At 33.4% G+C, this 27,459-nt stretch overlaps 1 protein-coding gene across 1 annotated transcript in view; it reads right to left on the reverse strand.

The window, feature by feature from the left end:
• CACNA2D1 (calcium voltage-gated channel auxiliary subunit alpha2delta 1) overlaps positions 1-27,459 on the reverse strand; it is a 537,607-nt gene that overhangs the window by 28,581 nt on the left and 481,567 nt on the right. Inside the window, exons 22-34 of the mRNA XM_004381473.2 lie at positions 23,245-23,321; positions 21,923-21,943; positions 21,192-21,252; positions 13,609-13,706; positions 9,966-10,053; positions 8,795-8,857; positions 8,022-8,125; positions 6,774-6,860; positions 4,459-4,526; positions 3,763-3,801; positions 2,124-2,195; positions 719-871; positions 578-630 (exon numbers count right to left, since the gene is read on the reverse strand). Of these exons, the coding sequence (XP_004381530.1) occupies positions 578-630; positions 719-871; positions 2,124-2,195; positions 3,763-3,801; positions 4,459-4,526; positions 6,774-6,860; positions 8,022-8,125; positions 8,795-8,857; positions 9,966-10,053; positions 13,609-13,706; positions 21,192-21,252; positions 21,923-21,943; positions 23,245-23,321 (984 nt within the window). The remainder of the gene's footprint in view (positions 1-577; positions 631-718; positions 872-2,123; positions 2,196-3,762; positions 3,802-4,458; positions 4,527-6,773; positions 6,861-8,021; positions 8,126-8,794; positions 8,858-9,965; positions 10,054-13,608; positions 13,707-21,191; positions 21,253-21,922; positions 21,944-23,244; positions 23,322-27,459) is intronic.

Genomic DNA, 27,459 nt, shown 5'->3' on the forward strand with positions numbered 1-27,459 from the left:
GTTTAATATGTTGTGGGGTTGTTAACCAATGTCATAAAACAACATGTGTACTACTGTTTCATGAGAAACTATTTGTTCTGTAAGCCTTCACCTGAAGTACGATAAAATATAAAATAAATAAATAAATAAATAAAGAGGCTGAAGTTTGCATGAGCATAACATTGTTTTCATATGAAAAATGGAATAATTATAACAAGTTTTAAGGAGCCTTGGTGGCATAATGGTTAAGTGGTCTGTTGCTAACCAAAAGGTTGGCAGTTCCAACCCACCCAGTGACTCTGAAGGAGAAAGATCTGGCCACCTGCTCCCGTAAAGATTACACCCAGAAAACCGTATGGAGTACTACTCTGTCACATGGGGTTGCTATGAGTCAAAAGTGACTCAGTGGTACCTAATAACAACAACATAACAAGTTTTACAGAGATAATTTAAGAAATATATTAATGTTACCAATATGTGCTTTACTAAATAAAAAAAGTACTATAATAACAATTGATATGTCACATAATCCATATTTTCATCCAATTCTTTTTAACAGCTTTCTCTTTTTACCAATACAACTAAAATTTCGTCTTACCAGGCAGCAGCAGTAGCCCACCAGCCAATGTGCAATATGTCTGCTATGGATGGCTATAAAACATAAAAAAGTCACTACATCAGTCTCCAGTGGAGTGTCCCTTTAAGAGGCATTCATTATTTGACAGTGGGTATTACTGACCACATATGCTGAGCGATGCCCTGCTCCTTGTTTTGGTGCAGCACCAGGCTCACACACCGACTGATAATCGTAAGATTTGTTAAAAGCATAAACTGATATATTAACAAGGTGTCTCATCAAGCTCGGATCAATCTCTCCAAAAAATCTTCCAATCTGGTACAGAAAAAAAAAAAAATTCAAACTAAAGCTAAATAGTAATACCTAAACCAACACAATGAAAAGAAATACTATGAAGAAACTGTGAACTAAAACTACTCAGGAGCTTAAAACTAAAAGCAAATAATAAACTTGTGTACGACAACGGGAAAAAACTGGAGTGAGAGTAGGTGTTCTCATTACTTGCTGTCTCTGTGTGATATTTTATTTGTGGAAGGAACGGACACATTACTAAGCATTAAGGTCACACTCAAACGTCTCCTGGGGAAGAGAAAAGTAGCATGGATGAAAGAAGTGGGTGGGACCAGAAGAAGGAAAAAAACTTGTGGGGACAGTGAGGAACTGGAGTGAATCTCATCTAACGGGCAACCTCTAATCAGCTCCAGGCCATAAACACTGTTATTCAGGAAAATAGTCTCCAGTTTGGGAAGATCTTTTCTTTTTTTTCTTTTTAAAGAGAGGACAGAAATATAGAATCAGAAATGAAATTAGTTGGCAATGATTTCAAATTTCAAAGGTAGTGGTGGTTCAGTGGTAGAATTCTTGTTTTCCATGAAGGAGACTGGGTTTGATTCCCGGCTAACGCACCTCAGTCACAGCCAGCACTCATCTGTCAATAGAAGCTTTCATGTTAATGTGATGCTGAACAGGTTTCAGGGGAACTTCCAGACTAATACAAACTATGAAGAAAGGCCTACTCATCTACTTCCAAAAATCAGCCAATGAAAACCCCATGGATCGCAACAGCCTGCTCCAGAGTCGGGGGCCAGCTCGCCAGCACCTAACAACAATTCAAATTTGTGTAAAGTCCTGTGTGAGCCAAATAGCCTATGTGTTGGCCAATTTGTAAATTTGGGATTAGGCTTTTCATCAGTTTCAAAACAGTCATGTTTAAGTTAGATGTTACCAACTGATAAATATTTAATATATGAAAATTTTCTAAATTTCTGTTAAATAGAAAATAAAAAATGTAATGTCTTGTTAAAATACCTAACTACATGTTTTAAAGGTATCTGTTAATACCAGGAGGTAAAATCAACTAAGAAACATTAAAATAACAACTAGAGTTAGCATGTATTTCTTAATTGTATACACTGAATTAGACACTTTAAAATTTATTTTATGACAGAAATAAAACTCATCAATATCTATAATGGTTTGAAAGTTTTTTTTTTTTTTTTTTTTTGGTAGTGTTAATCAGGAAAATACACTTTGGAAACCCTACTTCACTCCCGTTTTAGGTACATACCTGGTTTGTATAATCATCATGATTTGCCATCAGTAGAAACCCACCGTCATCTAGAATCACACAATCCATTACCTAACAAACAAAATAAAAATAAAAATTAGCATGTTTTTGGAAGGCTAAGAGGTTACATTATCATTACTCCTTCATATATAGATGGTTAGAACAACAAAAATAGGAGAAAAATTCAGATGACTGTATTTTCTCCAGCATATGCTCAGAAGACTCTGATGAAATAAATTAAGGGCTGACATTGATCTCTAGCATTATGCAAGCCCTTGGGGCTTGATAATCCACCAGCATCCATCCAGGTAAGACTGTCAACTCAGTCTGAACAAACCAGAAATAATCTTTCTGCCACTCCAAGCTCATCTAATTGATCCAAGAAACTGGATAGACCAAATCATTTAATGATATATTCTTCTATTATTTTAAACACATACTTAGTGTTTTGAAAAGACATTTTAAAAAATAAATATAGTCATCATGATTCACAGACAAAAAAATGCAGTTTAAGGTTATTTAAAATTATTTTGTATTTTATATTAATATTTAATATTTTATACTAAGGAGCCCTGGTGGCACAGTGTTTAACCATTTGGCTGCTAGCCAAAAGGTTGGCAGTTCGAATCCACCAGCTGCTCCTTGGTCCCTATGAGTAGAATGTATGGTTCAATTAACAGAGATTTAAAATCAGAAAGCAAGACAAAAAATATACATGTGGTGGAGAAATATGTTTTTATTTCTTCCTGAAATGTAGGATAAATTCCCATATAGTTTAAATCATGTTTATATGCATGAATCAATTTAATAATTTTTGTTAAATAAAATCACAATTAAAAGCATTGTTTTCTTCAGATTTGGGGAGATAATATAGCCAGTTTTCTTAATATGGAAGCAATTTGCTAAAATCTTTGCATTAAAAATGGTTACTATACAGTCTAAATAAAATAGAAAAGCAATAAAAATAATTTAAATGATTGATCTAGGATTTCACTAGGAGTGAGAGAGAATGATATGAGCCCCTTGCTTCCCTGGAAGTATATGGAAACACACAAGAAAAATAGAAAAAATAGTAGAATTCATTATTTTTAGAGCATCTTCAACTTTTGAACAAAGTTCACATTCGCTTTTTCAATTTCTCAAAGAGAACAAGAAGTAATAGGAGTCAAGGTAAAACCCAAGACATGTAAGTAAACTATATAATTACAGAGTTTAGCTCAAAATATCACTATAAATAAAATGTGAACAAATTTAGAGAAAGTGCTAAGGATGAGGGAAGATGGCAACTTATGCACTGATAAACGGTAAGGACACTTAGCTTAGAAACTTCCCACCAAAAAATGAAGCTAAATATATACCAGAAAAAACTACCTAAATTTAGAATGAGGACAGTACAGTTCATATTGACATGGTTTTTTTATACCTTCCCATATTATCTAATTTAAAAATAGAAACAAGGTTAGGAATTAAAAACAAATGATTCAAATTCTACGTACTGATTAGTTTCCAATTCTGAAGAATATGTTTTAGCATTTTATTACAAATTACTGCATCTTTTTTTTATCATCATTGAACCTCAACAAGCTAACATACAGAAAAATTCATAATTAAAGAAATTTATTTTACAGAGTTTTCTTACATCACTGTTTCTTTTGCAGTCACAAACTGGACCAGCACACTGAAAGACAGAAATACAATGATAAGCTTTTATTTTTAAAATAATTGGAATTACATTATATAATTAACATATTATAATTAGAAATAATGGGATAATTTATTTAGTATGACAAAAAGATTAAATGATAGTATATTCTATCAGTAAAAAAGACAATGGTGTTAACTTTAAAATTAGAAACTATCAATTTATATGTAGTATTTCAAATTACAGAATGGAAAGATTCTTCTTTTTATATTCAATTAAGTTAAATGGTCAACTTAAAAAAAATAACATTTTTGAAAATTTAAGGAATTCATAGTTCTGCCTCATTATAGTGGCACTGAAAATTTATTTTTCCTGTAAAAGGACTTTACTGTTTTTTTCTTCTTACATGTATTTTTTGAGATTACCATATTTTTACACAAATAACCTGCACCTTCTGTTTGTTTGCCAACCATGCCCTCCCTAACCCCTGCAAGGTATTTTTGTAAGCACACAATGCTAATGTTAATTTTTTTTACAGCAATATGTAAAAAAAAATTGGCATAGTGGCACTTATGAAAATATCTCACAGGGGGAGTGCATCGTTGGCAAACAAACGTAGAAGATGCACATTATCTGCATAAAAATATGGTATTGAGTGTAGCATAAAAATTATAAAAAAATAAATTATCTTACCGGATCCCTGATTGAAGTTTTTGTAAAATTCTCTATCCAGGAATTTACATCAATTTTAATTCCAACAACTGAAAAATTATGTAAAAGAAAATTAACACATATAGTAACACAGCCTATGATTTTCACTTACCTATCTTTCCACTAAGCATTTGAAAATTTCTGAGCAGATACAGGTAAGTTTCTTGAGATGAAAATGTATAAATAATGAATATCTATTTAACTATCTATGCATTGAAAAGTTGATTTGAATTAACTTAAACTATGTAATTAGCTACCATACAATTTTTGCTATATAATAATTTAGGTAATTTATCCAACAGCATACACATGAATGAATATGTTTATCACAGAAATATATTTCTTTGGAGTCTTCATTCAGAAGAAATGCTAATAGCTTTTAAACTATTACATAAACTTTTATTTATTAAAAAAATTTACTTATTTGTCACAACCAGCCCAATTAACTAAGACAGTAAGCTAAAGAAAATGAAGGTGTCAGGAATAGCCTAATAACTATGAGTCATTTGAGTAGTGTATTGTAAGAGGCTTTCCTAACCCCACCAGCAGATGCAGTCAGTGCTTAATAAATGTTTGCTGAGTCAGTGAACAGGTGAGTGGATGAGAGTAGGGGAATGAATGAGTAGCTGACAGAATGACTGAATGAGTAAATGAGTGTTTAAGGCAATGGAGGATGAAGTTTTTGTTCTACATCCTAGTTTGGTGAGTAGTGTCTGGGGTCTTAAAAGCTTGAGAGTAACCATTTAAGATACAACTATTGGTCTGTACTCATCTGGAGCAAAAGAGAAAGAAGGCAACCAAATACTCAAAGAAACTAGTCTATAGGACTAACAGTCTACATGAACCATGGCTTCATCTACTCTGATACCAGAAGAACTAGATGGTGCCCAGCTACCACTGCTAACCGTTCTGACCAGGGACACAACAGATGGTCCCAGATAGAATGGGAGAAAAATGAAGAACAAAACTCAAATTCTTAAAAAGGGCCAGACTTACTGGACTGGTTGAGAGTAGATACTGGACCAGCTGAGACTACAGGAACCTGAGACTGTTGTCCTGGGATACTGTTTAAACTCTGAACTGAGTCTACTCCCAGAGGTCACCTTTCAGCTAAATAACACATTGGCTCATAAAATAAATAATATAACCCATGAGTATTGTGCTCCTCTAAAAAAAATCATCTATATGAGACCAAATGGTCAACAGTTATCCTAAAGCAAAGATGAGAAGGTAAGGGGAGGCAGGAAAACTAGATCAATGGAAATGGAACAACCAGAATGGAAATCATGAAAATGTTGACACATTATGAAAAATGTAACAATGTCACTGAACAATATGTATAGAAATTGTTAAATGAGAACTTAATTTGCTGTGTAAACTTTCACCAAAAACACAATATTACATATTTAAAAAAAAAAATGACAGGATGGGTGAATGAGTACTGAGTGAATGAGGGAATGAATCTATTAATGCAACCACTGATAGGGTAAAAGTATTCTCAGCAGCAGGAAGGTAAACTATCTTCTGTATCGGGCCCCTCTAATACATATTCTTTGTAAAATTCAAATACCAAGCCATAAAATGAAAAAAAGCAACTATATACTTTATTGTATCCACCCCTCCAGTGTACTTCCAATTCCACTGATGCTGTTTTACTGTTATTTTTGGTTTGTTTGCTTGATCTGTTTTATTTTATCAATAAAAGTAATCTTCCTATATATTTTATTGCAAGTTTTTAAAATAGAAACCTACCTAATTCTTTTTAACAGGCACATGGTAGTCTGTAGTATAGGTATGCCATAATTAATCTATCTTTTCCCTCATTGATGAAAACTTAACTTTTCACATTTAAATTACTACAAATATGTTTATCCTTGGCTATATATCTTTGTGTGTATTTGAAAACATCTTTATAAGTGGGCTGGATCAATCCAGGATTTAAAATTTTGCATTCAAAATTTTGACATATGACACTAAATTGATTCCAAAAATTTAATCAACAGTGTATAAAAGTACCCACTTATTTGAAAATTCTCCAGCTGTATATATTATTGATCTGATTTTATGGCCAATTTCATATATAATGTTTCTTTTTTTTTTTTTTAATTCCATGTCTTTGACCTTATGATGGTTGAACTTTTCTGATGACCTGCCTTATTAAGTGATGCCAGTTTATAATATAAATGTCAGGTCACATTTGATTTTGGACATAATGTACGTTTGTCTGTGTGTGTGTGCATATGCATGGGCAGGCACGCTCATATGTGCCACTATGTGTGTATAATGTGCATGCTTACCTGCAGGTTTAAGAAGTTTTCCTTGGATATATATTTCTACAGCTTTGCTTACCATAATGCCTGATTCATAGGCACCAGGTCCACTTTCTAAAAAGAAAAAAGAAAACAGACTTATCTATATAAATCAAATTATAATACTGAATTTCCTTAATAGCTATAGCTCGATACAGCAATACTGTTTTGCTTAAATATTGTAGTGTCTATATACTATAAAGAGATCTGCAGTTTCTTGTTTCCTTCTTCTTCCTCTACACACCAGGCCAATAAATGGGTCCGTGAATTAGTCTGTATTAATTGACTTTGGGACCTGAATTACTCAGCTTGGCTGGCACTACTTACACAGAATAGTGGATGCATGCCAAATCTGTGCTTTATGACATTTGCTGAAATGTCGAGGAGACTGTTGCAGTGAAGTGGAAAAACTGATCTTGGATTCATAAAACTGGCTTTGCTTTTTACACATCTTATAAGATGTATGTTATTGGACTAAACGCTGAAATTCTCTGAACTTCAGTTTCTCCATTTGTGAAAATGGGGATAAATAATACCTACCCCCAGAGATGTTGGAGGATTATATACTTTTTGGGAAAGAATCCAAAAAAATATTTTAGAAGATGAGCTGTTACTGATGTTTATATATACTATATTATATAATTAATACAGATAAAAGGCAATTAATCAATTTATTCTGCTTCATTTAATTCATTAATCATTCTTCAACATATTTTCAGTTCATAAAATTAGGGATTATCAACATATGTTTCTATGTATTACTAACACCTGCTACTCATAAATTTAATTATATGCTAACTCTACATTACTAAGGAACCCCAGTGGTGCAGTGGTTAGAGTGCTCTGCTACTTAACAAAAGGTCAGCAGTTCAAACCCACCAGCCACTCTATGGGAGAAAGATGTACCAGTCTGCTTCCATAAAAGATTTACAACCTTGGAAACCCCATGAGGCACTTCTACTCTGTGCGATAGGGTAGCTATGAGTCAGGATTGACTTGACGGCAGTGGGTTTTTGGTTTTCTACATTATTGGATGACTGTTTCCTGTGTGTGCGTTTTATGTCTTCAACTAAAAGGAGGTTTCTTTTCTCCTTTTCCAATGCTTGCATATACCATATGCTCAATAATGACTGTTCTGATCAGTTAACATAAAATATCTTTATTCCTGGGAAAGTAAGTAGTAGCAATAATTCATTTGAAAAAAAAGAGAGAGCCGAATTCCAAAGCAATACTTACTGTTAAAGTAGGGAGCCGTGAAAACATAGTTATCATTGTCCAGGCTTCTTTTATAGAAGCTGTCCTCATATGTCTCTGGGTTTTCTTGCCAATTTTCTCCAGCTCTAAGGGGGGAAATGGTTCATCATCTGTATTCTTGAATCTACCTGATGACTGTTTTCCCTCTGCGGACATCACTGAGCTTTACAGAGATGCCTATATCTTACATATGTCTAAGAAAGTTAGTAATTGGTGGCATAACTGATAGTCATTATTAAGCAGTATATCAGCATATCATTACGTCAAAGACCAGAAAAAGCACAATCCTAGTTTTAGCTCAGCCATTTACTATCCAGGTAACCACAAATAAGTCAATTAATATTAATTAGCCTTGGTGACTACCAAGCTCAATTCACAAAACTGTTCTGAAGACAAACGAATGTGGTGCAAAGAAGAGTGAAAACAATTAAGTTTCTGCATAAATATTCTAATAGGCTATAATCATTATATTCGTTTAACTAGTTTAGTCGGCATCTACAAAGAAACAACCTTAAAAATCTCTTACATTTTATAATAAACATCTATGACAAGCAAAGATGTAATTGAGGAATCCTACAGTATCATTTTGAAGAGAAATTGAAGCATTTTAACAATTCAAGTACTTTAAATAATGACTCCAATCTACTAATAATGATTAGTTCCTCTGAAGAATGGCTTCCTTACACAGTAACATACAGATCCTTGGAAATGTCTTTTGTAATGTACTGCTTTTTACAGATGTTATTTGAACTTACTCTTTGGGGTACACTCTAGTAATCCCACCATCAGTCACAACAAAACGCGCTTTCACTCCCTTGCTGGAACAGAAGACAAAAGAAGGTTTTTTTTTTTTTTTTTTTAATTCAACCTACTCTGTGAAAGATGTTATTTTAGGTGTTTTTTATACAGAGAGAAAGAAAATGAGTCCCTAATCTAAAGGAGGTCAAAGTAAATATATATATATATATGTATAAATACATGTAAAAAATAACTGCTTTAATAGTTAAATATCTATGAAGTAATTACTTAAAAGAAGGATGCTTATATAAGGAAGGTATTTCAAAGGAAATGATGATGGAGCTGCATTTTAAAGGTAGAATAGGTGTTAACAGGAATGACAGAGGGAGCAGGAAGCCATCATATGCAGAGTAAAGAATACGTGTACAAGGAAATGGACAAGAGTGATGGTGTTTCATGTAATAAAAGCATATGACACAAGGTAGGAAGCAATAAGAGGTAAAGTTTCAAGTGTAAGTTTTGTAAGAATGGTCAGTTCATGAAGGACTTTGAAATCCATGTTAGAGAGCCTCACCTTTATCATTAAATTAGAATTGTGCCTTAGAAATAAGACTTCAGCATGTGTAAGTTGGATGAAGAATAGACTGGGGACCACTAGTAGAAGAATGGGAAGCATTAAAGGCAGAAAACCCAGTTATTGTAATTTCTCATAAATGAGCTCTTAGGACTTGGGTTGAAAAAGAGAGTAAAACGTTGTTAGGAGAAATATTTAAGATTTAGTGATTGACTGGAAATGGGGGTGAAGATGAGGCTGTAAATGAAAATTATATTCAGATTTCTAAACTTCTTTAATGGATATATGGTAGTGCTATTAGAAAGTCAACTCAGTATTCACTAGAAATCTTATTTTACTACAAATACAGAAACACACACAAACATGACTATTAAATTTGGTTTATTCACACTGAAGTGTATGTATGTGTAAAGCTAAATAATGGCAGATGTTAGTACTGACATATGTTCACAACTGAAAATGCAAATGATGATGTCAAAATGTAAAATGATTTTCTTGAGAAAGTAAATAATAAACTTTAAATTTATGAGACCTATTTTCAAAAAATTTTCCAGAGAGAAGCAAATGTGAAATCTAGAATATATATTTTTTATTAATAAGGAACATGTACTTACATGTTTTTCTGCTTACTCCAGTAATTTTGGACAAGTTCATTTGTAAAACCTGCATCCAGCAAGATTCTATTAATCAAATCTGTGTTACCTAACAGAGAAAAAGGATATCCTCAGTTATGCCCACATGGTTTTTAATTAGAATAATAATGAAACAAATATATTCTCTATTTTCAAAAGCAATTTAGAATAGACATTTCTAAGAATTTAAAAATACATCCTATATTCATTTTCAGCATGTTTCCTGTATTGAAAATGTTCATCTTGCCTTATACTTTTCAGTATTTGGGCAGAATTAGTAGTGGAAAGGCCAATTCTAAATGAGACAAATTATTTTTTAAACATCAAAAAGATACCTGAAATATGCCATATGCCACGTCAGAAAAGAAAGAGGAAATAGTCTTTTTATGCTTTTGTAGGTGAGTATGATTCCCAACTATCATAATTTCATGAACAATTAAAAGATACACACATGTATATATAAAACTGCCTGAATATATATATATAATATTTATATATATAGTTACATAGGATTGTTAACTCCTTTAATTTTTCAACTAAAAACATCGAAGAAAAACTACCGTCTACTTTCATCTTCAACTTCTTAGAAGAAAGGGCATTTTTATTATCTCCTACCCCCAACTATTAGAAGGCAATCATCTCAGAATACAGGACAATCTTTGAATACATTTGACTTTATGAAAAATGCATTAGTGTTTTTTTTTGGCCAAGGCCCAGAAGACCTTATCATAGATCTGCACCAGTTCATAAACTGGCTTTTGGAATTTACTGGTATTGGGCAAAGCTCGCAGACTTCAGGTTGTCATTTCTGGAATAACTGAAAAGTGTATTAGTGTAAGTTCAAAGGTGATGGATGAAATAGATAACGAGGGTCAATTAATGCACATTTCTAAACAAAGAATTTTGCAGTCTTCTTCCCTTTCTCCAGGCTCCTCTGTCCTTAGCCCAGTCAGCTCCGAAATAACCTGCAGGAATTCTCTGAAACATCTCCTTTATGATAAAATCTCATTTGATTAAGATAAGGAATATGCTGTTGTGTGCTGTTGTGTCGATTCCAACTAATAGTGTCCCTATACGACAGAGTAGAAATGCTTCATAGGATTTCCTGGGCTGTAATCTTTACTGGAGCAGATTATCAGGTTTTTTCTCCCACGGAGCCACAGTGGGTTCAAAACCAAAGATCTTTTGGTTAGCAGCCGAGAGATTAACCATTGTACTCCCAGGGAACCTTAAGGACATGGGCTTGCTTAATGTCCTATTTCTACAAGAAGGGGGAAGGGTAGGCTGGAAATCATGTTAGTTGGTTTTAATTATTTTATTATATCCTTCACTCATGATTAAAGGATAAATTTAATCCATATTTTAGACTACATTTCAATTAATTCTAGGGAGTTTTTAAAAAATTATATTATTTTATAAACTGAATCACTTTAAAAACTGTCAATTTGGAAAGTGAATGAAGTATTTGAATTCTCAAATTCTTTTTGGTAAAATAAAAATAAATAGGATAATTAGTCTAATTTGTAATATGAATCAATTTTGCTAGTAATATTATGATTTTGTTAATGTTTTCATTATGCTCCAAGCCTAAAAATGTGTCTTGAAATATGTTCTCTGATGACATACAATATATATAATATTACATATAATACATATTACATAAAATACAAAAACAGATTATAACTATTAATATTCAGCTTTACCATTTTACACACACAGACACACACAATCTCATTTTTACGTTAGCTCAAGAATAAGTGGGGGTATGAAGAAGACAACCACTCTACAAAATATCTAGTTAGGTTAATAAATTAACTTAAATCTTAGATGAGAATTCTAGGATTATGTACTTTTGTAAAGCAAAATAAAACTTGATTACACTGCTTTAAAATACTACTTCTTTCACAATTAGATTTCAATCACTGATAACTACTTTCAAAGTTAGTTTCCATTTTACTTGATAATATAATGTAAAGTGTAATTGAGAAAAAAATCTATAGAATATAACACTATCAGAGAAAAATATAAAATATTTTTATAACTAGTAGTTCTTTCTTATAATTAAAAATTCTATAAATTCCCAATTCTTCACATGGTTATATAATCACATCAAACATTTCTTATTGGATTGGAGAGGAGGCTGATGGTAGATTAAAACTGAGTTGAAATGAAGGAAGAAACAAAACCATACACATACAGCAACAGGATGGGTAGTTGCACCATTATACAGAAAGTGTTTTTAAAAACATTTATACTTTAGGACGTAGAGACAGTGAAAGAAAAGAATGACTCCAATTTTCATGGTTTTCTGAAGATTTATTATATATGCTAAGGCAAGCATTTATGATAACCTCATCTCTTTTGCAAGGAATATGAGACTGTCATATGATCTTGACATCCAATTGAATGAATATTCAATAATCTTATTATTTTGGTTCTCTCTTGGGGATGTTTATTACTTATTAATAGGAAATATACAATGACATGGGATAATATTTTAAAAAGCTCCAGCTAAGTCATAGTGAGTCTAAACCAAGCATAAAGGTTTAGAATCCCTCCTGTTCAGGCATGATCGATGTAGACGTCACCTGCCCCTGACAGACTTTCAGAGTGGCTCTTGGAAGCCACTAGTTAATTCTTGCCAAAGTGGAGGCCCAAGGAAAGTTACTTTTAGTTTGAGAGACAGCTTTAAGAAGGATTTTTCATTTGTTATAACTGATTGTTTTGTTTAACTCTTCCTGATAGAAAGGGAAGTAACTGAAATTAAGGAAAAGAAGGGAGGAGAAGGAGAAAGATGAGAGGGAGAAGAGGAGGGAAAAAGAAGAAAAGGAGAAAGATGAGGGGACATAACGTCAAATTTTTTTTCAACATATATTTAGTAAGTTAAGTTGTCCATGCAGTTAGCCTTTCTCTCTTATTTACCATTCACAGTGCATGTTTTCTCCATAGTACTTTTATAATAAATAGAAAACTTTTGGGAATAAACAGTTAGATTTTTAAATCAATTTAAAAGCCAAGAATCCATAAGTCTCTATGAGGTCTAATAGTATAAATGATGCAGATTTCTCTGAAAGGGAAATGTAATGATTAAAAACCAGTTACTGAAATTTCTGTTTTCTATTTCAACTTGATTTACTTCATCAAATGGGAAATTATAAAAGTATATTTTTAAGATCTAAAATTAACTAGAATCAATATAGAATGTCAGGAAGAAAGAAAACCATTAAATGATGTATCTTTATACTTTGTTTTAATTCTACTTATATTAAACTCATTATATAAGTGGAAGGATATGAATAAGTTTATAAAACCATGTTATATTTTATCCTTCAAAAGAGCATTCAAAATGAAATTTCCTAAGTTAGAGAAGCAAACGTGAGCATACTCTCTTCACATTCAACCGTTTGCAACTATCAATTATCTTGCTTTGAAAATTTATTTCACTTAATAATAAAATGAAAATTCTTTAATAAATTAAATTAAGGATCTAATTGTAACATTTTATCATTAAAAATCATAAAGTGAATTAAAAAACCAGCACACCAACAAACTGATCTGAATCAAGATTTGACCACTTTGGATACAAGCACACTGAAGCAATTATGGCAAATTAATGCATACTTACATGATGGGTTATTTGGAGTTTTTCTATCAATGAACTCGTTGAAATTTAAAAGAAATTCAGTGTTATTATCCGATATTTTAAGGTCATTGCAGTAATCTCTGTAAAAAATATTTTGATATTAGGTATTAAAATAAAAACTTAAAAAAAACAGATGGTAGTCAGGGGGTAGTGAAAACACCGCGATTATTTCTTCACTAGCTGCATACCTTTACAAGCTGTTTAATTTCTTGTTACCTCCATTTCCTCATCTCTAAAATGAAAACTTTGTCAGTGAGTGGTGAAGATTATAGATAATGTATATGAAGCACTTGGCCTCTGGACAGCCAGTGCTCACCAGGGCTCCCAATAAATATTAGCTTCTGTTATTCTTAATACACTACTACCAGTGTATATCCTGAGTTATCGGTTTACAACCTTCTGGTTTCACAGTACTTTTAAACTTCTCACAATTATTGAGGACCTCAAAAAGCATTTGTTTATGCAAGTTATATCTATCAATATTTACCATACAGAAATTAAGACTGAGAAACTTTAAAATTTATTTATTCATTTAAAGTCTCAATAACATATCCATTACACGTAAAACATATTTTAATGAGAAATTGCTGTTTTCCAAAATAACAATAACAAAAAAAAAATGTAATGAGAAGAGTGGCAGTTTTTTTAGATTTGCAAATAGAAGAGAGGTGTGCCTCTGCATTTAATCGGTTGCAAGGTGTTGTTTCATATGTACATGTGAAGAAATATGTACACAGATATGCAGTTGGGAAAGACAGAATTATTTTAATAGTCCTTTGAGATAATTATGACTATTCTGCTTTGATAACATACCAAAAATAATATTTGTAGCTTCTTAACAGTTAATTGTAATGTCGAATCTGAAACAATACCAATGGAGATTTTGTACTCTGTTACATTAAAATTCAGGACTCTATCTTGCACTTTGAATGGATCTTTAATCATCCTTGATTTTGTAATATCATTCACTGGTCATTGGGAAAATATCAGCTATGCAGATTTTGCAAATGACATATTTCATTATATGATACTGAAAAATTGCATTCACTAATATCACCATGGATCTCAACAGTTAAATTTTTAAATATTGGGAAGCTCTCATGCTTGCAGTTGTGGATACAAGTTTCCTAAAATTCTAAGTTTTGTTTGAAAGCTTATATTTTTTTCACTGGCAACAATACTCTCAGCAATTTTCTTTAAAGTCTAAGACTGTGCTCATTAATTTTTGAGAAAACGTCTCCCAAATATCCAAGTCTGAATACCGTAGTTCATCATTTGTTCTCTTAAGTAAAAATAATGTTTCATGAAAAAAAGCAGAAAGTGGCTCGTTGAGCTCTAGATTTAAACAATCACACCAGTGCTTTTGTTTGAAACAGCCAAGTTCCTCTGGTATGCTGTAGAAGGGTTTTATGTGTTCTTACAATTTCATCGCCCAGAATATTAAAAAGACATGTGCCAAAGGGTAAAGCTTCAATAAAATTAATAACTGTTATTGCTTCAGTCAAGGATATTTTTAGTGAAACTGGCTTTTCCCCCTCTGTGTGTGCCTAGCAGTGAAGATTACAATGAGCTATGTGTACAGTTTAGTGCCATTGTCTTGATTCGTAGGAAGGTACCAGCCTACCATGGATTTGTACTGTCAATGCAAATGTGAACATAATGAAAAAGACAAACAGCATCTCAATACTGTTAAGGAAAAAGCTTTGATGACAAGAACTCTCTGAAAGGGTCTCTGGAACCACAGGGTCTGTGGACCACACTTTGAGAACTGCTGTCCTAAGTGTTTTAAAAATATAAAACAAATATAAGGCAACATAAACATAAAAGATCACAATTACAATTGCTATGTGGATAAAAACCAACAGACTGAACAATCAAATATTCAAGACAAAATGCAATTAAATAGTAAACATTTTCAGACACAATGATGTTACCTAGACACAAAGCTTCAGAGAACATAGAGGAACAGAATGTTAGAACTTAACAAAAACAAAATGCTATCTCTCAGTTCACTGAATATTTTAGTTTAGAGGCAAGGTTTAGAAAGTTTACATGACTTGTACTCATTTAGTTATTATTACAGAGCTAAAATTGACCTCTTCCCACAATACTATGCTGTTTTGGAAATAACACTAGTGTGGAAGTCAAAAGGCCAGTATACTGAACTATGATTACACAGAATTAGAAACTGAGGGCAAGATTTCAAAAGAATTAAATAAAGTGTTGTAAGTCACTAATAATAAAACAATTTCTGAAACATCATTTTATTATTTAAAACACATTTTAAAAAAATTTTCTTTGTTCATTTACTCCTAAGAAAATAGCTTTATCAGAGGCATTTAATATTTTAATGTTGAGGAAACTGAGATTCAAAGATGTAAAAAGATTTACCCAAAGGCACCTGCCTAGCAAATGATCAAGCCTGTAAGAGAAGCTAGGTCTTCAGACCCCTTATTTAGCGTGTTCCAATCATGCATAGTGCTTTGAAATTTCAATTCTGAAATTTTATTGCCCCAAAACTCCAGGCCAAAAGCAATGTTGACCTCTACCAATAGAAGGCTTGTAGGATTGCGAGTAATCAGTTTAAACAATATCATCTTGTTGTTTTTTTATCCTTGTGGCAGGGTTTGTGCTAATTTTTGAAGTCATCTAAAGATATTTTTACCTTCTGATGACTACTCATGGTAAAAGTAGTGAAAGTGTTGAAGCTACCAGTAAGGAGAGTTTTTAAATTAGAAACAACTTAAACAAGGAAAATGTGAGAAAACACTGAATGTTGTGCTTGTCAATGGAATGATTTCTCCAGTAATAAGAATGATTTGGAAGGATAACCAAAAATCACACACCATGGCGAGTGCTGTTTGTGTGTAGTAGGCAGTAAGCAGCTAGACAGATGTTGTTGTTAGTCTGACTGAAATATTTGAGACGTGAATGTGTGGCTAGAAAGAATCAATTTTGGTTTCTTGTTAGCCTAATGATTGCTCACAATGAGGCTTGTGGCTTGAAAACTCAAAAGATAATCATTTCCTAGGTTCATGTCCCAAAGGAACCACCCCATGACAGCGGATGGTAAGGCAATGACTATGGCTACCAGAACTGCTAAGATGTTCTCCTGGGACACTTGAGAAGACCTTGCCGATACATTTTCTATGCGGCACTGTTTCTCTAAAAGAAATCAGTTGTATCCACATTGATCATTAGTTATTCCCTTTTAGGAAAAAAATATCTTAGGAAAGTAAAGCAGCAAGGATGCTAAATCTGTGTACAGCTTAAAAGTTTTGAAGGAAAAAAATTAAATTTCAATTTTTTGAAAATACCTTTAAGGACCTGAAAACCTTAATCTCTTTTGGTCACTTCGTGTTTCTAAGCAATGGACTTTGTAACTCAAACGGTTTTGAAACTAAAGGACCTTTGCTATTAGAAATTTGGCAAATTATTTATTTCTAGAATACTGAAAGTAATTTGTTCTCATTCTATTTACCAAACTTCCATAGGTCATACCTCACAAATTTAGCATTTAGACTATCACATAGCATTAGACTATCACCTATGGTTATTTCTTTCTCATTCTAACTCATCTTCATCTTTAAAGTGCCTTTCTCATTTCAGATTATCTGAAAGTGGCAAAATTAGTCCATGCGTTAGACTTTTCATCCCTGAGACTGTATGCTTCTTAAACATAGGAATCAAGCTCCATGCATTTATATTCTCAAACTTTTCCTTTCATAGTAGCTTTAAAATATCAAATGGCTTAATTTATTAGGAATTAATCAAAATGATTCCATCTCTAAAATAATATCTTTCTTCAAAATCTTTAAAAATAACTGCTTTTAACACTCTTTAATAAACTATATCACTCCCTCTTTACCCTCCTACTCTACCTATTACTACAATGACTAATAATAATAAATAATATATTGTTTATATCATATCAAGAACTATGCTAAATATTTTGTATCGATTATCTCATTTAATGCTTAAACACTATAAGATAGGTATTGTTGTTATTATTTTTAAAGTAAAGAAACCAAGACAGAGAATTTGAGTAACATGACTATAATGTGGAATAAATAGGAACAGACCCACACAGTCTCGCTCCTTAGCTTGCTACACTGTTTCTCATTAATAAAAGTGACAGGAAAAAAAAATTACTGTTGTCTTGTACTACATAATTTTCTCACTGGATTTTACTTTATCCCAATTTTCTATCACTTTATTTTCCACAACTCTTTTGAATACACATTTAATACTCACTTTCCCAGGACACCTTCCCTATAAAAACATTTTATTCAGAATTCATAGATGTTCGTTTGTGATCTTGTAGCATCTATATATTCATTGTACATACTTATACCTTGGAGTAGAAAAGACATTGATTCACATCCTATCTTATTTAATATCTTTAAAACTATTTCCTAATCTCTGAAATGGGGATAATTTAACTTATTTTACAGTTGTTTTGAGTTCTAAACATAATCATGACGTAAAGGACTTAGCATAAGTTAACTGAGGTGGAGACTCATTGATTTGCCCCGTAAAAAACAAACAAACCCATTGCTGTCTAGTCAATTCTTACTCATAGCAAACCCACAGGACAGACTGGAACTACCATATAGGGTTTCCAAGGAGCAGCTGGTGGATTCGAACTGCTGACCTTCTGGTTAGCAACCAAGCTCTTAACCACTGTGCCACCAGGGCTCTGGTTTGCCCCATAAGCTACCATTATTTCTTCCCTTCTCTGGTATTTGCTTCTTTCCTACAAATACAGGTAAATGCTAGTCTTCCAGTTAGCCGTATTGATGTCGAATATAACTCAGGTCACAGAAATGGTACTACTGGGCTAAACAGAGTCCATTGCCTATGCATTGGGGATTGGAATCAAAAGATAGATTTATATTCTCTATGGGTGCCTGAACTTTTATCATATGTTCCACCTCGTGTTACCGGAAAGTAGGAAAGCAAGTCAGCTTGAACTGTTTTTTAATAACTGGGAAAGGTGAGTGAAGAAGCTACCCAGATAAAAGCACAGGTGGGAGATGGAAGGAGAGTCCTGACAACATAGCATGTCTACTTCCAATATCTTCTTACATTTTGCTCTGTTTATTTTCCTGTGGGACAATATTGTGTGTCCTTACAATTCTCCTTTCTAGCTAAACTTGCTTTTACTAGATCTAATTAGCTCAAAGTTACTTATCTCCAAAAAATGTTAATAATTACAGGTACTGTGATTAATAATATAATATTTAAAATATTTTTCATACATTTATAGATTCTTCAGTCACCAAATATTTATTCAGCAACTACTGTGTGCCAAGGAATGGATTTTATATTGGGTAGGTATTCAATGGTAAATCAAATAGATGCAGCCTTGGCTCTGTTGGGGAAAGTAAATAAAATAGAACATGTCCAGTGCTCTGGTAAGATAAATACAGAATCCTATGACAGCAGGCAGCAAGGATGTCGACTTCAGTGAAGATAGGACAAAATTCCCAGATAAAGGGAATTTTAAGTTGGAGTTGGGGAGAGAGTGATGTGTGTGTTTGTGTGTGTGTGTGTATGTGTGTGTCTGTGTGTGCGTGTGTGGTCCCAAATAGAATAAAGAATTAGTGGAGGAACAGAGGTAGGAAAAAAAAATGGTACATTTAGTACCTGAGAGAAGTTTATCATGGCTGGCATTTAGAGCAGGAGTTGGCAAACCTTTTCTTAAGGGCCACATAGCAAGTGATTCAGGCTCTGTGGGCCACAAAGTAACTGTCATAATTACTCAGCTCTAGCACTGTAGTGCAAAAGCAGCCACAGAAAATACATACATTAGTGAGTATATTTGTCTTCCAACGAAACTTGATGTTCTAAAACAGGCAGGTTGTAGTTTGATGATCCTTGGTTTAGAGTATGGAGACCATACTGGTAAACCTGCACCTGGTGACAGGACATTTGAAAGCTATACTATTAAGTACTGATTATCTTCAGGGTAATACAGAGACGTTGGTTAGCATTTATCACATGAGAAACATGATTGATTTATTCACATTTTAGAAGCTGTCTCTGGTTACAAAATGGAGCCAGGTTTGGGAAGTAAGGGAGAAATTCTGGAGGGAGGCATATCAATGAGGAGGGAGCTGTAGTAGTTTAGGTGACAAAGGCAGTGGCCTGGATTAGGACAAAGGCAGCCACGATAAACTGATACACCTGATACTCCTGAAATGGAATTGGCAGGATTTGGTAATTGATTAAAAGAACCCTCGTGGCACAGTGGTTAAGCGCTTGGCTGCTCACCGGAAGGTCAGCAGTTTGCACCCAACAGCAGGCTCCATCGGAGAAAGTTGTGATAGTCTGCTTCCATAAAGATTACAGTCTTGGAAAATCTATGTGACAGTTCTACTCTGTCTTATAGGGTCACCATGAGTCAAAATCGACTTGAAGGCAGTGAGTTTGCACTTGCTTTGGTTTGGCAATTGATTGGGAATTAGGGATAAGGGAAAGGGAGCAGTCAAGAACAACAAATGGTTTTCAAGGTTTGGCAAATGGGAGGATAGTATTTCCTTCATTAATATAACACGGAAACAATAATTTTCCAAAGAGTTCCTATATTCAGTATATACTAAATTTGAAGCACATTGAAGAGATATTCCTGTTAGTTTTCTACAAGACATGAAGGTTTCATACTGAAATATGTAGGGCAGATATAAAGTCTGGAAGTAAATATATTATTTGATCCTATACTGAAATGGAATGTAATAATAAACCATGTATTATGTTTATTTGTCTATATTTCTAGACATTATGGCCATCCTGTAATTTGAGAGCCATCATCCTGAACTGTAGGCAAAAACCAGATGGGTAGATTTTGGTATATGTATGAACTCTGAGTAAGAAGAAAAGAGAGCCTAGCTACCACTCTTATGTAAATGAACAGCAGAAGAAATGAAGCTCATGAAAGAGACTGTGAATAAGCAGCTAGAGAAGGAGGAAGAAAATCAAAAAAGTGTGTCATCAGGCAAGAGGAGGGAAAAAAGTACCAAAAGAGGGAGTGATCAATGGTGTTAAACACTGAAGGAAATTCAAGCAGGAGCTTCTCATGGGGAAAGACATTCACAAAGCCAAGAATATGCTTGAGTCTACGTCTATCTAGAGCACAATGGTTAAGCACTCAGCTGCTAACTGAAAGGTCAGCGGTTCAAATTCACCAGTGGTCCCATGGAAGAAAAGACCTGGATATTGGCTCCCATAAAGATTACAGACTAGGAAACCCTATGGGGCAGTTCTACTCTGTCATATAAGTTCACCATGAGTCAGAAGTGAATCGACGGCACACATCATGTCTGTCCCATTCACCATTGTATCCCCGTGTCAGCACATTGCTTAGTATAAAGTAGTTGTTCAGCAAATATTTGAATGAGTAAATGAATGAATGAACATTACTCTGTTTCTGTTTTAAAGTTATCATTCTCTTTGGTTCCATAATTTGGCAAGAAGTTAACCCACAACTCAGAACTGATGTTGAAGGTCTACCCATACATACAAGATATTTAAAAAAAGAGAAAAAGGAAGAAAATAAAACCAACCTTGGTGCTATGAACGTATAGCCAGATTCTTCAAAATTATCTGGCTTCAGGGTTTCTGAATCTGCAAAGATAATGTTACAGGATTAGATAAACAATCCAGAGCATATGTCCCAATGTTCTACGGCAATAGGAGGCTTTAGAAAGATTGCCTAATAAGAAAAATTAAAAATAGACTAATTGTACCCTAAAATTGAAATATAAATTAATATAAAGGTCCTCAATGCTTCATAATATAAGTTTTATTTTTTTAACATAGACTACAACAATTATATCAGAGTAAAATACTATGTCTATGATTTTTCCATTTACTAACTCTACCATAACCAAGATGCTTGTAAAAAAATAGATTTATATCAATGTTACATCACAAGAGTTTTATTTAAAAAGGTGATTTAAAAAAGTTTCTGAATAATATGGTAAGGGAAATTATTTTAAGAAAGCCATTAATGCCTTTAGTGAATTAATAACATATTAGGTTATGAATTAGTAAGTGGAAGGATTTAAAAAAGACAAGTATTTACATCTAAGAAAAAACTTGAATGTGAAACAGGTTGCATATGAAAACCCAAGCAAATTCTTTCCTCCTTTTTTGGCTGCTAAGATTTGAGCGATCATGAGGAAAAATCTAGCAAATGAGAAGCACAGAGGAAAATATCCAATAGGAATGGAAATATCAGTAGAAATGTCAATGTACTAAACAGAAAGAAATTGAGCAACAAGAAAATACTTGCCCTTCATTTTGCCCTTTTTTGCTGTGAAAATCCATCAGAAAGAGAAAGCAGGGGAAAAAAAGAGGGTAAAGCAAAGGGGGTCACAAACTATTTTCTTCAATGACTTTGCTGAATAAAAATATTGTGCATATATCAAAGGTTCATTTATGTACAGCTGAAGTCTGGAAAGAAGACACATATTTTTGAAGACTGGAAATATGTCCTGTCAATTACTACTAGATAGAGTACCCTCTATGTACTGTGGTTATTTCAAGGGTCTGTTTTGCAAAGTGGTTAATGCAGGTGCAATACCAATGATGTGGGCCTTATAAACAGAAGCATTTATCAATCATCAAAACCCACTATTTATCCCTTCACTTTTCAAGTGAAGAACTAGCTCATGCAAAATTGCTGGTTGTTAAAAGACCATCATATCTATCAAGTGAAAGTGAAAATATAAATGTTTAAAGTACCAAAATGTACTATGAAAACCAGTAGTGGGGAGAACAAAAAAGGAAATGACAAAGAAATGGAAGAAACTGTAATTGACTTTAAGGTCAGATGTAAAAGATATGTTTTTTGTTTGTTTGCTTGTTTTTTTTGTTTTTGTTTTTTTTTGCTTCATCCTAACAAAAAAAACCTTTAAGTTGTTAGTAATAATTGAGAGATATGCAAAGGATATGATGGTCATTTTACTTTACTAAATCTAGTCATCCAAAACAAAATAAAACTTAACACTGACTTGAAATATGCACTAGTGTTAGAATTATTCCACATTCCAAATGACACTTAAAAAACAACTAATCCATTTGAGCTACTGAAGACATTAATTTGAATTTCAGTTTAAAAAACATGAGAAAGTTAATTGCCAAACCAAAGCCAAAGACCAGTGCAATTTAATTTATTCAAACAAAGTAAAAGATGTGAAGCACAGTATTATTCCTGCCAAATGCAAAAAAAAAAAAAAGTAAAGCTTTACTAGCACAGTGCCATGAGTAGAGACTATGTGAATAATTAGCATGTGAAACATTTCAGGCTGGCTAGCAGACCCTTAAAACGACAGCAACAGAGGACACAGCACTGCAATGATTCTATGAGCACATAGCAAGGCAGGGAAGGGTGGTGGGGACTGCCAGTGAGACTGGAGTACCTGCTCATATTCTATCCATGTAGAATATTTCTTGTTCCTTGCATGTTTGGAATGGATTAGAATCATTGCTGCAGATTTGGTAATAATACCTACTAAAATGTATAGCCTTGAGTATTCCAAAATCTAGACATATTTAAACATCAGCTACTAAGAGATAACAAATAGACCCTGAAGTCACTTTCACAGTACTTACATCTGGCCTGAGTTATTGTCTCTTCTATTTTGGCTTTTATATAGTAAAAACTGTAGGTTGGTAATACCAAGGCCAAACTGCAATAGAAACAAGAGAAGCATAAACACAAACAAACAAAAAAAAGGAAATGTAACTTAAAAAAAAAAAAGGAAAAGACATCAAGTTCATGGAAAACCCAAAGATCTTCTTCATGGGAAGGAAAAGACACATTACTTTGACAAGAAAAGGCATTCAGCAAATCAAGTACTTAATTTACTCCTGCCATCCAGTGCCATCCAGCTCTCTACATTTTAGGAAATCAGAAGAGACATATGGGAAATAAGTTAATAAATGCTCCCATAAATTAGCTGAGAAGGAAATGTGACAGATCCGTACTAGATTTCCAGAATTTTATAACTTTGAATGTTGACAATAGAAAAAACATTAAAGGTGTGTTTAAACAAAGTAAATATATCATACCTTCCTTAATGTATTTTATATAACGTTAAACTGCTTGGTAAGAGGTAAAGCATTATTAAAAATTTCAAATGGAAGAATTATTATTACAGTGAAACCTGTTAGAGCTGGAACTTGATGGGGCTTCCTTGTTTTTCTGGGTCTCACAAGTTTTCCACATTTGACAGGGTGCAGTCTTACCACTTTTATATGGCTTGTTTTAGTGAACAATATTTGCATTTTCCTTCTCTGATAGGTTTCCCTCTTACACAGGCTCCGGCTTTTGCAGGTTTTACTGTATTACTATTATTACTTTTATACAATATATAAAATAATCTGAAATATGCTCTTTTAAGGAGTTAAACACTCACTGTTTTAAAGCATCTATTCTTGGGCAAGTTCTGCAGTGTCTGTCGGTGGGTTGTCATAAGTTGGAATTGACTCAGTGACAACTGGCAACTAGTATAGCACTCATACAGAATGTCTGCTCAGTCCCACTGGTTTCTGCCCAATCAGGCATGGCATTTATATCAAGTTCATTTACTGTGGCTATTCCATATAATTGGGTAGACTGTTAGTAGGTTCAGTAGGAGATACATCTTGAGTTTGGTTGTTTAAAAGAGCCATGGGGTCAATCTAGTATCATGGTAGATGTCCAAACTGCAGGAGAGCTCCAATACAAATTTTAAATGAAATTCAGAACTTTAGACACGAGGACTGTGAGACAAGCCTGTCATCAAACATTGCTTTAATGAATGCTCAATATCAAAAGCTGGTCAGGCTAGTTAACCTCACTCATTTTGTAGTTGCCAATTAATAAAACACATGATATGTCAGAACTATTAAAAGATTTCAGACTATTACACAGTTTCCAATAACACAACTGCGTATGTGTAATTGTTATACTCTCACAATGGCTAATATGCCTGGGTTGGGCAAAACTAATCATCCCATATCCACATTTGCAGTTGTAAATGACTTTTGCCATATGTTGAATATGCAAGGAAATTTGTGAGGTAGTGGGTGCAAAACATGAGATATGTCTAAGATTTTCAGTCCAATTATTTTCAAAGAAGAGATGCCTCATAAATAATGACCAATTGAGTCATTCACAATTCATTTTTAATATTTAGCCCCATATGTGGCAATGCACAGGAAAAGTTGTTGTAAATTTCTAGGATGGATGTTCAAACTGTAATCTCATTATATACTGTTTGTGAACAATTATATATGAAATTTCAGATTTTTCTTCCTTAAGAAGATAGATTTTAAAATTTCACTCTATGAAGAGGAAAAAAGCATGGGGTTATTTTACACAATTTAATTATGCAGTTAAGGTAGCAAAATGAGTGGATGCTTGTTACCTCCAATTCCCAAATCTTTCTCCATCATTAAGTAATTCACAGAGTTTCCTTATAGGAAAAGGTCAGAATATAAAATGTGTTGTAGATTTAATGAAATTCTCTACATTCATTTTATAGGTAACTTTCTTTAAGTGAAGGCAGAGATTAAAATTAAAATAAGCAGTGCAATTACTCTGAAAGAAGATAACCTTTCATGATTCACTTGCCATTTATAAAATGCAGAGCAGAATGACTGAACACTTGAAGATTGTCTCCTATAAACTCCTCTCAAGGGAAATTAGGACATTTTTATTACCCCATCAGCATTTATTGCTAAGAGAAACTTCTAACTAAAGCCGATAATGTTACTTCACGTGGCCGCTAGAGTGTCACTGTAAGCTGGGATTACATCTCATGCACCAAGAAAAATAGTGTGGAAACCCATGAAGAACACAATAGAAGTTTTAAAATTGACATATGAAATGTACATTTTGTTTCCCTATAAGTCTCAGATTGTCATTATTAGCTCCAATCCATTCTATAGAAAAATACAGTTATACTTAATTTCTTTCCATGTCAAGGTAGCAGTTATTTCTTCAGCTTACAGCCAGATAAGATCTTTATCAACATTGTGTGTCAATAGTACTGTCATATGCAGTGTTGGCTGGCTCATTCCATATAAAACCAATAGTCTAAGGCTGCTTTATTTCCTCCTAGAGATTAAACTCGACTAAAGTGAGTGACCATCAGATGGATGGTGAAGCTCATGCAATGTTTTTGTGACACACGTAAACATGGTTAATCAAGTTAAATGGAGTATAACATACTTTTGAACTCAGTAACTTATCTTTATAAAAATAAACTCTTCAAAAAAAGAGGGCATTCTATTAAAACAATTAATTATTAAACTTAAAAATACGATAACTAAGTTAGATCAAGGCTTAAGGAGACAGAAATCACTATGAAACATTTGGTACCTCATTCATTAAATCAGAAGATATCAATTTTCCCTTAAACTTAGATGTAATATTTTGTTCTAAATTGTTATTTGTTAGTGAAACAATTTGATTCAAGTTTTACTAAGGTCACTTTTATTATTATGTTGAGAATAGACATAGATATGAGATGGAGATAGTGCTACAAATAGGTATGTACTGTGGTGGTGGGAGTTCTCTTCTGATTGCTTCTAATTTTCTCAGTAAAACTGAAAGTAAAGACATTACTTGCGAGAAAATGGGTAGAGATTTTTAAGGGTTTGAAGAGAGAAGCTATCAAGTTATTTAAGAGAGTTCTAAATTGACTGGACTATTAAGATTGCCAGACTTCACTAAGGCCCACTCCAGGTTAGTAGTCATGGATTTAGGAGACTTACCAGACAATGAGTATTTTATTCCAGCCATTTTTAGCTATCTGGTGCAGTGTGACATTGGGAATAAATTGGATTTAACTAGGATTGTGATTTTGCCAAACTGCTGTTTATCAAACTTGAGTATGATGAAATAAGTTGATGGTGTGTGTAAGAAAGTGAAAATACTAAGATCCAAGGAATTTATGCTGATTAAGGAGTGGTGCAAAGATATGAAGAGGGCAGGGGCAGTGAAAAGGTAGGAAAATCAATGGGTTTCAGGTCTCAATTTGGTCAAAGGATTGTTGGAGTTGGGCTACTGCAAGAGGGGCTGGAAAGTAAAAATATGGTAATCTTAAGTGTTGGATGAGTAAATTCCAAATTAAGATTATGAAGGAGCTGAAGTCTTGATATAGCAAGAGTTGCAGAACATGACATTGAAGTAGGTGGCAAAGGTAGGAGAATGACAAGATCATTAGAGGAAAGGAAGTCAAGAAAATTAGAGCCCAGGTACTAGGAAAATCATCTATGTCAGTGCTACTTAAAAAGTGTGGTCCATGAACCTGGCCCATATAAAAACTGTTGTTACCAGCCTGTGACCAGTTAAGCATAGAAATTGAGAATAAACAGAAGTTTACAGCAATTGACAGACTAACTTTATGTCTGTGGGATCTAATAATACAAATGTTGGTTTTGTATTTTGTATCTCTTTTAAAATCTATTTTAGTACATATTTGTGTTTTATTTTACATAAGTGTGGGTCTGTCATAAATAGTTTGAGAAACGATTCTCTATGTGAAGGTAGGAGAGAGTTACAGGGAGTCAGGAGCTGGAATTTAACAGGAATATGAGAGACACGCATGTTAAAAAGGAGGAATGGTGGGTGGTGTGGTCTTATGACATGAAATTCAAAGGTGGGGGAAGAATGAAGAACAAGAAGGCATCCTTATCATATAAGGACATGGGAGGCAGGCCACAGGGAAAGTAGTGACCTCAGTGAGAGTCAGGGTAAGAAAGTGAAGGAAAAGCTCAGCCAATGTTGAAGAACAGAGGATTTTCAGAGTGTTATTGGATATTCTTATGTCCAATTTT

This window comes from Trichechus manatus, unplaced genomic scaffold, assembly GCF_000243295.1.
Source record: "Trichechus manatus latirostris isolate Lorelei unplaced genomic scaffold, TriManLat1.0 scaffold00085, whole genome shotgun sequence".
Taxonomy (NCBI): domain Eukaryota; kingdom Metazoa; phylum Chordata; class Mammalia; order Sirenia; family Trichechidae; genus Trichechus; species Trichechus manatus.